This window comes from Lepidochelys kempii, chromosome 28 (assembly GCF_965140285.1).
Source record: "Lepidochelys kempii isolate rLepKem1 chromosome 28, rLepKem1.hap1, whole genome shotgun sequence".
Classification (NCBI taxonomy): Eukaryota; Metazoa; Chordata; order Testudines; family Cheloniidae; genus Lepidochelys; species Lepidochelys kempii.
Window position 1 is genome coordinate 6,026,380 of NC_136407.1, and position 13,589 is coordinate 6,039,968.

At 45.1% G+C, this 13,589-nt stretch overlaps 1 protein-coding gene across 6 annotated transcripts in view; it reads right to left on the minus strand.

Moving 5' to 3' along the window:
- Positions 1–13,589, minus strand: part of LOC140904593 (uncharacterized) — a 42,981-nt gene that overhangs the window by 22,775 nt on the left and 6,617 nt on the right. For 3 of the 6 annotated variants that reach the window (XM_078850925.1, XM_078850926.1, XM_078850924.1), the window contains one exon: positions 2,558–7,515. The exons of the other annotated variants lie outside the window; for them this stretch is intronic. In XM_078850925.1, the coding sequence (XP_078707051.1) occupies positions 5,798–7,515 (1,718 nt within the window). In that variant the 3' untranslated portion in view covers positions 2,558–5,797. Of the gene's footprint in view, positions 1–2,557; positions 7,516–13,589 lie in introns of those variants that run through there. 6 annotated transcript variants of the gene reach the window in all.

Below are 13,589 nucleotides of genomic sequence, written 5' to 3' on the forward strand. Positions count from 1 at the left end.
GCTTTTGTCACACATACACTGAGCTATACAGTCCCACTCTGATATAATAGAACAGCCAGCACAAAAAATAGAGAAAGGAAGAAGACGACACTAAAATGATAACGGCTGAAACTCTCCACTTCTCTCAGTCTTTGGACTAATGGGTACAAAGAGCTGTAGCTACAGTTGAGGAACCAGGTGATCTGATAGCTGGCTCAGCCCTCCATACTAGGAGATTTCTCACATACAGGGAGAAAAGTCGAAATTGAAATCGAGGTCATGACTGGATTCCCTGAGAGCCACATTGAGAGCCACATCAGGGTTGTGAAACTGTACGGAAGGCTGTGCCCCCACCCCCTCCCACTTCCTGCCCCCTGACTGCCCCACTCAGAACTTCTGACCCATCCCAACTCCCCCTGCTCCTTGTCCCCTAACCGCCTCCCACCCCCGGACCCCCTACCCCAAACTACCCTCCCAGGATCCCATCCTCTCCAAGCCCCTGCTTGCCTATCCACAGCCCCACCCCCTGAGACTCCCATGCCTTATCCAAACCCCCCTACTCCTTGTCCCCTGACGGCCCCCCAAGGCTCCTGCCCCTTATCCCCCACTGCCCCCTTTCCATGCCGCTCAGAGCAGCAGGAGATCATAGCCATGCTGCTGGTGCAGCTGCCAGGGAGGAGGGACAGCAGGGGAGGGGTAGGGGTCTAGCCTCCACAGCCAGGAACTCAAGGGCCAGGCAGGACAGCCTCGCAAGCTGCAGTTTGCCCACCTCTGTCATAGGAGATCCGTCTCTCTCAGCGTATATCTACCCTTCAAACACGGGAAGCATTCTTCTGACAACCTAACCCTGTCTACACTGGGGCTCAGATCACATTAACTACTTCTCTCAGGGGAGTGGATTTTTCACACCCCTGAGAGATGTGGCTATGTCCACATAGCTTCCCAGTGTAGACCAGCCTTTAGATGGCTTTTTTCATATGAAAGGCAACGGACTTCAGCTTTTTCCTTTATATTGATGGTTGACGATTGCAACTTTCCTACCTGCTGGACACATCCTGTGACAGATGTCATGCTTTTCCTTTGCAAATTACAGAAGTGGGGAAGTCAGTGACCCTTACAGTCTAAGTGGGGAAAAAGGTTATACAACTTGTCTCCTCCAGTAGTTTTCCTTTTAATAGAAATTGACTTTGAAGCTAAGCAAAATATGTTCTATTTAAAATAGAAACAATTAAAATCTACACTGGCCCAATATTCTCTTATACACTAGTTTCAGAGTAACAGCCGTGTTAGTCTGTATTCGCAAAAAGAAAAGGAGGACTTGTGGCACCTTAGAGACTAACCAATTTATTTGAGCATGAGCTTTCGTGAGCTACAGCTCACTTCACTGGATGCATATCGTGGAAACTGCAGCAGATATTATATACACACAGAAATCATGAAACAATACCTCCTCCCACCCCAATGTCCTGCTGGTAATAGCTTATCTAAAGTGATCATCAAGGTGGGCCATTTCCTGCACAAATCCAGGTTCTCTCACCCCCTCGCCCCCCTCCAAAAACCACACACACAAACTCACTATCCTGCTGGTAATAGCTCATCCAAAGTGACCACTTTCCCTACAATCTGCATGGTAATCAAGGTGGGCCATGTCCAGCACAAATCCACAAATCCAGGGGGGGGGGGTGAGAAAGCCTGGATTTGTGCTGGACACAGCCCACATTGATTACCATGCACATTGTAGGGAGAGTGGTCACTTTGGATGAGCTATTACCAGCAGGAGAGTGAGTTTGTGTGTGTGGTTTTTGGAGGAGGGTGAGGGGGTGAGAGAACCTGGATTTGTGCAGGAAATGGCCCACCTTGATTATCATGCACGTTGTGAATAGAGTTGTCACTTTGGATGGGCTATTACCAGCAGGAGAGTGAGTTTGTGTGTGGGGGGGTGGAGGGTGAGAAAACCTGGATTTGTGCTGGAAATGGCCCAACTTGATGATCACTTTAGATAAGCTATTACCAGCAGGAGAGTAGGGTGGGAGGAGGTATTTTTTCATGCTTTGTGTGTATATAAAAAGATCTTCTAAACTTTCCACTGAATGCATCCGATGAAGTGAGCTGTAGCTCACGAAAGCTTATGCTCAAATAAATTGGTTAGTCTCTAAGGTGCCACAAGTCCTCCTTTTCCTCTTATACACTAGTTCTCACAAAAAGAACTGGAGGACTTGTGGCACCTTAGAGACTAACCAATTTATTAGAGCATAAGCTTTCGTGGGTTACAGCCCCCTTCATTGGATGTATAGAATGGAACATATCAGAAGAAGAGATTTTACACACACACGGTGGAAGTTGCCATACAAACTGTAAGAGGCTAATTAATTAAGATGAGCTATTATCAGCAGGAGAAAAAAACTTCTGTAGTGATAATCGAGTTCGCCCATTTAAACAGTTGCCAAGAAGGTGAGAGGATACTTAACAGAGAAAGATTCCTCCTGCTGATAATAGCTCATCTTAATTAATTAGCCTCTCACAGTTTGTATGGCTACTTACACCTTGTGTGTGCATGTGTGTCTCCCTTCTTACTATATGTTCCATTCTATGCATCCGATGAAGTGGGCTGTAGCTCACGAAAGCTTATGCTCAAAGAAATTGGTTAGTCTCTAAGGTGCCACCAGTCCTCCTGTTCTTTTTGCGGATACAGACTAACACGGCTGCTACTCTAAACCTGTCACTATTTCTCTCACACTTTCTCCCACCCCAACCTTTGGAGTGAGGTTTTCTGTCAGAACTCCTTACACTACAGGGGGTAAATTAAATCAAATTAACTTTTCAAGATCAGCCATCATTTCCTGTATGACTAACAAAACAAAAAACAAGACAACTTTCAGTTTTCCAAAATAATTCAGATCACACAATTAGTCTCTTACTCTTTAACCAATCACTTCACCTATAATTTCATTCTCATTAGTAACAACAACATATTCAAAGATCACAAATTCTTGTCATACATGTTCGTTTTCTTTTAATCCCCACTGCCAACAGCTATACCTTGGCTCAAGTGGTGGTTTGTCCCAACCACTTCTGTGAGTCCATATATCTCTAGTTCTTCTCCACGTGTGTTGGTGGACAAGGTCTCCTAGGTGGGAATGTTTGTATCATGAGGAAAAATACCTCTTTTCACTCTTTTTAATCTTTCAAAGTAGGAGAAGGTAGAGGAGAAGGGATGTAAATGCATACTGCAAAAGATAAAGCTGTCTGGTCTACACTAAAGACATTTATCGGTAAAAGTATATAGCTCAGGGGTGTGAAAAATCCACACCGCTGAGCAACATAGTTACAGAGACCTAACTCCCTGTGTAGGCAGCACCACATCAGCAGGAGAGCGTCTCCTGCCAACATAGCTACCACTGCTTGTGGGGGTTGGACTAATGACGTCCAACACGAGAGATCTCTCCCATCGGCTCATAGCGGTGCTACGGCAGCACGGCGACATTGCTGCAGCTGTGGCAACATCACCTTCATTGTGTAGCCGGAGGGCCAGATGCAAAACCATGGAATCAGGACTCAACATGCGAGTATCCAGGAGTCCGAAATTGGAGCCTGGCTCATTCGTTGCCTCAAAGGTTACCATCATTTCTACAGCCTGAAAGTCCTTGTTACCCAATCAGGCGGTCAGTCTGGGATCCACAGGGAAGGAACGTCCTATGAAGCTCTCTTTCTTTGGATCCAAACGGTGAAGGAGGATTGTTCTCAGTATAGCCCTAGTATCCTCTGGAACTGTAATCAGTGACACTGCACTAAGAAGTGGAGTTGTGCAAACAGTTTTCCTTGGGTCATTGGTCACCATCGCTTCCTTTTCTGGGGTGGAAACCAGGAACGGAGCGTGTACTCTTTCCACCCCAGTTCTTTCAAAGTCCATGGCCTTGGGTAGGGTACATTTACAATGCTCTGAAGTAGACTCCTTTACAAAACCACTAAAATCTCAACAGTGTTAGTGAGGAATAGCTTCCCAAAACATGCCCAGCTTTTCTTTAATTTGGTGGCACAGTTCCAGGCAAGGGACTGGATACAGGCCTGGATCAGAACCTCTTGGTTACCAGAGCTGGAGATTCTATTCAAAAATAGGGATTTTTCTGCAGCTATTACTTTTCCAAAACTGATTTCATTTTACACACACGTTTTTAGCACCCACAAAGGATAAATTCATTCAATCCTATTTCCTCAACATCTGTGTTGTGAAGGGCAGCATCTCCTAGACCATGGGATTAGCTAGGAGCGCTGTTCTGTAGGGCCTAGATTACACATGCTTTGGGAACCAAATACATGGGCATTTTGCCTAGTTCAAAATCATTTACCATGGAATTCTCTCCCCTGATTATCACAGACAATATTGACTTAAACAATTGAAATACACTGTAATCATATGCACATCCACCAATTAGTTGGGGTTCTGCTCGTTGTTCACCATTTCTGAGTGAACATTTTAAATCACGGCTGTTTCTTTGTTAGCTGTTTCTTTGTTCAACTTACTGGACAAAGAAACAGCAGTGATTTAGAGAGTTCTCTGCTGTTGACAGAACTGCACTTGAACTTTCTCCACGTCATCATGGAGGGATGGGGAAAAAGCAACGCTGAAGTGAGAAAATCAGTTTAGCAAATGGTCGTTTGTCTTAAATTCTCCAGTAAATCTGAGCTACTTCCTATCAAACTGAACTAATATCCGTTTGGCTGACCAAACGGTATTCAGGAAAGATAGAAACCCACATCACAGAGAGATAGAATACATGACAATGAAAGTGTCAAGTGAAATTTCAGAGCAGGTTACATCTGATTATTCAGAATTGGGACAAGAGATTCTCCCATCACATTCTTCTCTGATCCATTCAAACATACTTCACTCAGCACTGTCTCAAGAGTCAGTTATGTTATTTACAACATTTTTAGTATCATAGCATCCAAATAATGGGGGGGAAGGGGTGGGAGAGAGAACAGGACAGCCACTTAGCCAGAAGTGGCTTTAACAATAAATGGAACCTGGGATTTAAACTCCAAATAATCACACTGTGTTTGGGATCCATCTGAATTCCCCTTCCAGGTCTTTGACACTTTCATCTCCAGTCATAGAGACTGATATAGGATTAAAGAAGTCAAAGCATCATCTCCACGCACAGACAGCTGAGAACTCTTCCTCACATGACACTTTGAGAAGTGGATGGGTAGAACGTGATGAAGATAAACTCTGCATGGCTCAGACAAAAGGTAACCGTTCTGCAATGATGGGGAAGGAGGGAATCTGAGTCTCCCCATCTCCTTCCAGTGTCACGAAGGCTGAAATGACACTTCCCCCCCCGCCCCTACCCGTCTTCCTTTAAATATAAATTTTAAAAGTTCCCAGTATAACTGCTCTTCAGCACAACCCAGAGCAACGTGAGAACTGGCAATGATACAATCTATCATTGGTGACTCTGACAATAACTTTGCAATAGGAGGAATTGTATAAATGTGATACTCCCTGGTTCCCTGTAGGAAGGGCACACTCGAATTACTCATGGGACAATGGAGTTGATAGAAAGGACATATGGGTCAATTTCAAAACAGGGTGAATGGCAAAAATGGGCCACTCATGGGGGTGGTGGGAAGGGATAGCTCAGTGGTTTGAGCATTGGCCTGCTAAACCCACGGTTGTGAGTTCAATCCCTGAGGGGGTCATTTAGGGATCTGGGGCAAAAATTGGGGATTGGTCTTGCTTTGAGCAGGGCATTGGACTAGATGACCTCCTGGGGTCCCTTCCAACCCTGATATTCTAAGAAAAAAAGTACAGATAGCCCTAGAGGTTTTTACGGTCCTGATGTCCCTTGCAGTTTCTCTGATGTCTAACATGGGCTGAGTGCCAAGAGAAGGTATTCCCACACTCACTGCATTCATAGGGCCTCTCCCCTGTGTGGGTTCTCTGATGTTCAGAAAGGACTGAACTGCTAATGAAGCTTTTCCCACACTCACTGCATTTATAGGGCCTCTCTCCTGTGTGGATTGTCTGATGCCTAATAAGGTGCGACCTGCGATTGAAGGTTTTCTGACATTCAGTGCATTCATAAGGTCTCACATCGGTGTGGATATTCTGATGTTCAGAAAGGGCTGATTGGTGAGTGAAGTTTTTCCCACACTCACTGCATTTATAGGGCCTCTCCCCTGTGTGGATTCTCTGATGCCTAACAAGGGTCCAGCTGCGACTGAAGGTTTTTCCACACTCAGGGCATTCATAGGGTCTCATACCGGTGTGGATTGTCTGATGTTCAGAAAGGGCTGATCGGTGAGTGAAGTTTTTCCCACACTCACGGCATTCATAGGGCCTCTCCTCTGTGTGGATTCTCTGATGCCGTATAAGGGTCGAGCTGCGACTGAAGGTTTTCCCACACTCACGGCATTCATAGGGTCTCACGCTGGTGTGGATTTTCTGATGTTCAGAAACGGCTGAACGGGTAGTGAAGCTTTCCCCGCACTCACGGCATTCGTAGGGCCTCTCCCCCGTGTGAATCCTCTGATGTTCAGAAAGGGCTGAGTTGCTAGTGAAGCTTTTCCCACACTCACGGCATTGATAGGGCCTCTCCCCTGTGTGGATTCTCTGGTGTTGAAAAAGGCCTGAAGTGTGAGTGAAGCTTTTCCCACACTCACGGCATTCATACGGCCTCTCCCCTGTATGGATTCTCTGATGCCTAATAAGGTGTGAACTGTGAGTGAAGTTTTTCCCACACTCACGGCATTCATAGGGCCTCTCCCCTGTGTGGATTCTCTGATGCCGAATAAGGGTCCAGCTGCGACTGAAGGTTTTCCCACACTCACGGCATTCATAGGGTCTCACACCGGTGTGGATTGTCTGATGTTCAGAAAGGGCTGACCTGAGAGTGAAGCTTTCCCCGCACTCATTGCATTCATAGGGCCTCTCCTCTGAGTGGATTCTCTGATGCTGAAAAAGGCCTGAAGAGCGAGTGAAGCTTTTCCCACACTTACTGCATTCATAGGGCCTCTCCTCTGAGTGGAGTCTCTGATGCTGAAAAAGGCCTGAAGAGCGAGTGAAGCTTTTCCCACACTTACTGCATTCATAGGGCCTCTCTCCTGTGTGGACTCTCTGATGCCTAAAAAGATTTGAACTGTGATTGAAGGTTTTCCCACACTTACTGCATTCATAGGGCCTCTCTCCTGCATGGATTCTCTGATGCTTTATAAGGGCTGAGTCATCACATACATTTTCCCCACGCTTAGTGCATGTTTTTTCTCTCTTTCCCTGGAAGATTTCCTGCTGTGTTGTGATTTCCTTGAGGTCCTTGTGAATTCCCCGACTTGAAATTAACTTACCCTCCTCCTCCCCTGGCTGGTTTCCATGTTCTCTTTCTGGTCTGTGATGAGTCTCACAGGATTTTCCCTGCTCGTGACTCCTGGATGCATTTCTTTTCAATCTTTGCGATAATTCTCTGTGTTTATCCACTTGCTCAACATTTTCTTGCTGAGAATTCTGCTCTTCTTTCTCACACACCATTGCATCACCAGCTGTGATAGAGACAGAAACCTCAAAACAGGGACGGAAGAGGGAAGGCCAAACCAAAACAAATTCTGCAGAGAGGTCAAGTAAAAATCAGGAACTGAACTCCCCCAAACTCTTCCCCCAAATGTAGTAGTAGGATTTTATGTTTGTATTTTATAGAATTTAGAATGAAGGATAAAGAATAAGAATGTAGCATGTATTAAATGTATTTAGTGTATGATCTGATCAAATCCTGCCAGCCACCCTTTTTGAATAACAGAAAGGAAGGGCCTAATGGGCCAATGGATAGAGATACATCAGCCAGAATCTGTGTCTGGACTGATTTCAAGGCAGTAACAGACCTTTGAGGGTCACCAATTTGTTGTAGGTTTAGCATTTTAAAATAAGTAAACGAATGCCATGATTGTTTTCTTTTGCATTGGAATTTGATGTTCTTGTTCAAAATGTTGTATGTAAATTAATTCTGTTGTGTGTGTGAATGAGGAATGTGTGTGTTAAGAGATAAGTGTGAAGGCCATCGCTGAACCAGATGTATGAGGGAGGAACTGGAGACAGATGCAAGGGCACCAGGAGGCTGCAACAAGCCCCTAGTGAAATGTGAGAAGAGGGCAGATTGATGACTCTAAAGCTGAGACAGGCCCCTATCACAGGGGACAAGATAGCTGTGATCAAAACCAGCTTGGGATAACTCCCTGAGGATCTTGATGGAAGAAAAAGATAAAAGGATGAGAAGCACAATTTAAGAAAACAAGCACTCAAACACCAATTGATTACAGAATAATGGTGCAAAACTCATTGGTCCCTGTCAAGGTTCCTTCCCCACTCTGAACTCTAGGGTACAGATGTGGGGACCTGCATGAAAGACCCCCTAAGTTTATTCTTACAGCTTAGGTTAAAAACTTCCCCAAGGTACAAACTTTGCCTTGTCCTTGAACAGTATGCTGCCACTGCCAAGCGTTTTAAATAAAGAACAGGGAAAGAGACCACTTGGAAATGTCTTTCCCCAAAATACCGCCCCTCCCAAGCCCTATACCCCCTTTCCTGGGGAAGGCTTGATAATAATCCTCACCAACTGGTACAGGTGAACACAGACCCAAACCCTTGGATCTTAAGAACAAAGAAAAATCAGATTCTTAGAAGAAGAATTTTAATGAAAGAAAAGGTAAAAGAATCACCTCTGTAAAATCAGGATGGTAAATACCTTACAGGTTAATCAGATTCAAAACATAGAGAATCCCTCTAGGCAAAATCTTAAGTTACAAAAAGACTCAAAAACAGGAATATACATATTCCCTCTAGCACAGCTTATTTTACCAGCCATTAAACAAAAGGAAATTTAACGCATTTTCTAGCTAGATTACCTACTAACTTTACAGGAGTTGGAAGTCTGCATTCCTGATCTGTTCCCGGCAAAAGCATCACACAGACAGACCCCTTTGTTTCCCCCACTTCCAGATTTGAAAGTATCTTGTCCCCTCATTGGGGATTTTGGGTCAGGTGCCAGCAAGATTACCTTAGCTTCTTAACCCTTTACAGGTGAAAGGGTTTTGCCTCTGGCCAGGAGGAATTTTATAGCACTGTATACAGAAAGGCGGTTACCCTTCCCTTTATGACAGTCCCAATGAAGGAAAATCTGTATATAAACAGGGTGCCTTGCCATAAAAATTTGGGTTTGTCCTGCCAAGATTTCCCCGGAACATTGTGTAGCAACAAATGGAAATTGGCTCCTCCCTACCAGGGATCAGCCTAGCTGGCTGCTAGATCGATCCGGACTCCAGACTGGTAACTATAACATCGACTGGCGGGACAGTGTGTTTGTGTGTGGTGTGACTGAATGCATATATACTAATTACTGTATCTTCAATAAACACAGCATATTGCCTTCTCCCCTGAAAAAGATCTTGTGTGCTTCTCATAAGCATAAGATTTTTGGTGGAGAATTGCAAAAGGGTGAAAACATGCACTGTGATTGTTGAACATACTGCTAAATATTGCTAAAAGGTATACCATACATACAAAGTAATCATTCCATTGTACACACCCCCGGTCAGAGAAGATACACGCAACAGGAGTCCTAGCTCCAACCCATCTGTCGGGGAAAACTGGATAGGTGAATATATGCTCGGTCATAGCGGGACCAAGCCCAAAGCGTAGAGAGCATAGTGTTTCCCCCGCTCTATCAGGCACAATTCTTTTTAGTGGGTATAGACTTATGTGTTTTGTAAGTCCCAGCATGAACATGGGCATGGAAAAGTTATAGAGGTAAAACAAATTCATTAAAGAAAATGTTTAGGCAGTATTTTCTATGCGAGACCCAACTCTGAAGAATAAAGGAGTGTGGGAGAATAATGGCAGCACCTGCGTAAGAAATGTTTAAAAGGAAGCAATCCAATGACGATACTTTGTTTGAGAGATTACTCCCCTTTTAAACAGATCTTGCTCTGTTAAACCAAACTCTGAAGGATATAGGAGTTTGGGCAATGTAGTATTTTTTTGTGAATGATATTGTGATTTTCCAATTTTAAAAGAAATGGTTAAGGAAAGGGACCAGGCGGGCCTCCTTGCTAAATTGGTAGTGGAACAAAGCCTGTGTCCATGAAAAGGGAGGGTTCAGCGAGGAAAGTAGGGTCAGGCCCAGACAAGCAAGTAGGCAACAAAAAAAAAAAAAAAAAAAAAAAGGAAAACAGGTTGGAAGCCCTGAGGGCATAGTGGCAAAAAAGTAAGTATAGGCTTATGGAATTCAGATCCCTGGAACCCCACCGTATTCTTGCCAGCAAGTTAATGAAGTATGGGCTGGATGAATGGACTATAAGGTGGATAGAAAGCTGGCTAGATCGTCAGGCTCAACGGGAAGCGATCAATGGCTCCATGTCTAGTTAGCAATCGGTATTTAGCGGAGTGCCCCAAGGGTCGGTCCTGGGGCCAATTTTGTTTAATATCTTCATTAATGATCTGGAGGATGGCATGGACTGCACCCTCAGCAAGTTTACAGATGACACTAAACTGGGAGGAGTGGTAGATACGCTGGAGAGTAGGGATAGGACAGAGGGACCTAGACCAATGAGAGGATTGGGCCAAAAGAAATCTGATGAGCTTCAACAAGGACAAGTGCAGAGTCCTGCACTTAGGACGAAAGACACCCATGTCCTGCTACAGTCTAGGGATCGAATGGCTAGGCAGCAGTTCTGCAGAAAAGGACCTAGGGGTGACAGTGGACGAGAAGCTGGATATGAGTCAACAGTGTGCCCTTGTTGCCAAGAAGGCTAATGGCATTTTGGGTTATATAAGTAGGGGGCATTGCCAGATCAAGGGACGTGATCATTCCCCTCTATTCAGCATTGGTGAGGCCTCATCTGGAGTACTGTGTCCAGTTTTGGGCCCCACACTACAAGAAGGATGTGGAAAAATTGCATAGAATCCAGTGGAGGGCAACAAAACAAAACGATTAGGGGGCTGGAACACATGACTTATGAGGAGAGGCTGAGGGAACTGGGATTGTTTAGTCTATGGAAGAGAAGAATGAGGGGGGATTTGATAGCTGCTTTCAACTACCTGAAAGGGGGTTCCAAAAAGAGGATGGATCTAGACTGTTCTCAGTGGTAGCAGATGACAGAACAAGGAGTAATGGTCTCAAGTTGCAGTGGGGGAGATTTAGGTTGGATATTAGGAAAAACTTTTTCACTAGGAGGGTGGTGAAACACTAGAATGCGTTACCTAGGGAGGTGGTGGAATCTCCTTCCTTAGAGGTTTTTAAGGTCAGGCTTGACGAAGCCCTGGCTGGGATGATTTAGTTGGGGATCGGTCCTGCTTTGAGCAAGGGGTTGGACTAGATGACCTCCTGAGGGCCCTTCCAACCCTGATATTCTATTATTATGATTCTATGAATGGTGAAATCGGAGTTGATGAAGGTGTCATTTTGGGAGATTAACAGGCGATTAAAAAAAAGACTGAAGTTAACTCTGCAGAGGCTGGAGGGAATTAAGCAGTTGAACATTGTAAAAATGTTAAAAAGGCAAAGGATTATTGTAGCAGGGCAGAGGTAAACCCCTTAGATGCCCTGCTAAAAAGCTGGCTGCGCCCCGCTTTCTCGCAGGGAGGCCAGACGCAAGGGCCCAGGCACTCAGCAGGGAGCCCAGCTGCAGGCCCTAATAAGGGCTGGCTCAGAGTAATAAGCTGAGCCAAGTAGAGAGAGCTGGGCTGAGGTCTGGGAGGGCTATATAAATGCTGGAAGAAGCTCAGGAAGGAGGCTAGCCTGGGAGGAGACAGGAGGGCTACATCTCTGTCTCCTTACCAACTGACGGGAGCCTCAAGGGCCAGAAGACCCTGGGGAGGGTCTGTGAGGGAATAGCTGTTAGGGGAATTGGGGCTGCATAAAGCACTGTAAATAAAGACAGGCTGGTGAAACAGCTGAAGGTGGTGTTGGGACTCTTTATTTAACGAGCCCAAGCACAGGGCGCAGGGACAAGAGGGTGGACCCTGTGACAGTTATAGAAAGAGAACACTTGGTTTCCTTTGCAGCCATTCTGAAGGGAAAATGGGCTGTATTCCAAAGGAATGTCTGTAAATAAGACAGGCAGAGAGACAATCTCATTTAAATCATTAGCCTATGAGCAATTTAGTGAAATTCGCTAAAAGAACATAAGGGGTTCCTAGTGGAACATAACTGCCCCCAAATGTATACAAATGTTATCTATGTACAGCTGTGTAAAAATTCAAGCAGTGCAAAGAATGTTCAGAAAAAAAAGGAGTGTATAAATAGAGTGTGTAAATATGTGGAGTGTTTAAGACCTAAAGCAACACTCCTGGTTTGCAAAACTCTTGTTTTGTGGGTTTACGATGAATTGGTTTTGTTTTTAAATAATACAACTAAAATCCATTTGACTCTTTCATTCAAAGTTGCAAAACTGAGAAATTTTTTGCCAGATACAGGTAACTAGTGTTGTTTGATTTCGTATTTAGCGTTTAACCCTTTAGGTACCTTAATGCTTTATAAAGTTCAATATCTTTTCAAAAAGTTTTGCCTAATATCCAACCTAAACACCCTTCTCTCCAACTTGAGACCATTACTCCTTGTTCTGTCAATAAATGCCCTGTGCTAGGAGGAAGCAGGCAACCAATAGCTCATGCTAGTTCTGTTGTCCTCAGCACAGAAACCCCCAAATAACTGAAACCTATCATATTGGCTCTGTGAGGTTAGCCTCTGCAGAACCAGATATGGAGCATGTTAAGGCTGTCCAAATTGATGGCAGAGAATACTTGGGGCAGAGGGATACAGGGGCTCAGATCTCTCTGGTCAGAGAGAGTGTGGTCCCAAATGCCAGTATGTTGCCTGGCCAAATGGCAGAGATTGTGGGGGTGGGTGAAAGCAAATTCCTCATACCACTAGCTAAAAATCCATGTGGTTTGGGAAGTGTTTTGACTGTGGGGGTAATGGAACACCTTCTATTCTACCTGCTCCTTGGTAATGATTTTTTCCACGTAGCTCAGGTTAAAGTATTTACCTGCAGCAGGAGGGAGTGTTATGCTGGGACCCCCGAGGGAAAGGGTAAGGTCTCAGGAACTGCTGAGAGAATGGGAGAGTGTCTCCTTGATTCTTCTGCAGCTGGGGGAAGCCACATGCTTCCAGGTGAGAGGGTGGTTGAGACCAACTCCTGCACTGCAGCTGGAAGTAACACCACATCAGGAAGGGATGGGGGTGTAATGCCTGCCAGAGAAAGATCTGTCCAGGTTGTTAGCTGCCAGAAGGTCACAGCTGAAGCAGAGGGAAAAACACACTCTAGGGAGCATATGGCAATGTGTCCCAGAGAAGGGGCAGGGGATCTCAGAAACCACTCAGGTGGTGAGGATTCCTGTGACTCTGTAACACAGGGAAGTAGGGTGCTTCCAAGTATGGGAGAGGCCGAGACAAGCTCCTTTCCAGCAGAAGTCAACAGGCCCTCAGGGACAGGGGCAGGAGAGGTGTCATCTGTAATTAAGGAAACTGTCCCAGTTGTTAGCTGGCAGAGTATTGCAGATGAAGAAGAGACGGATCCCTTCTTACAGAGCACAGAGAAATGTGTTTTATGAGGAGACCCAGAGG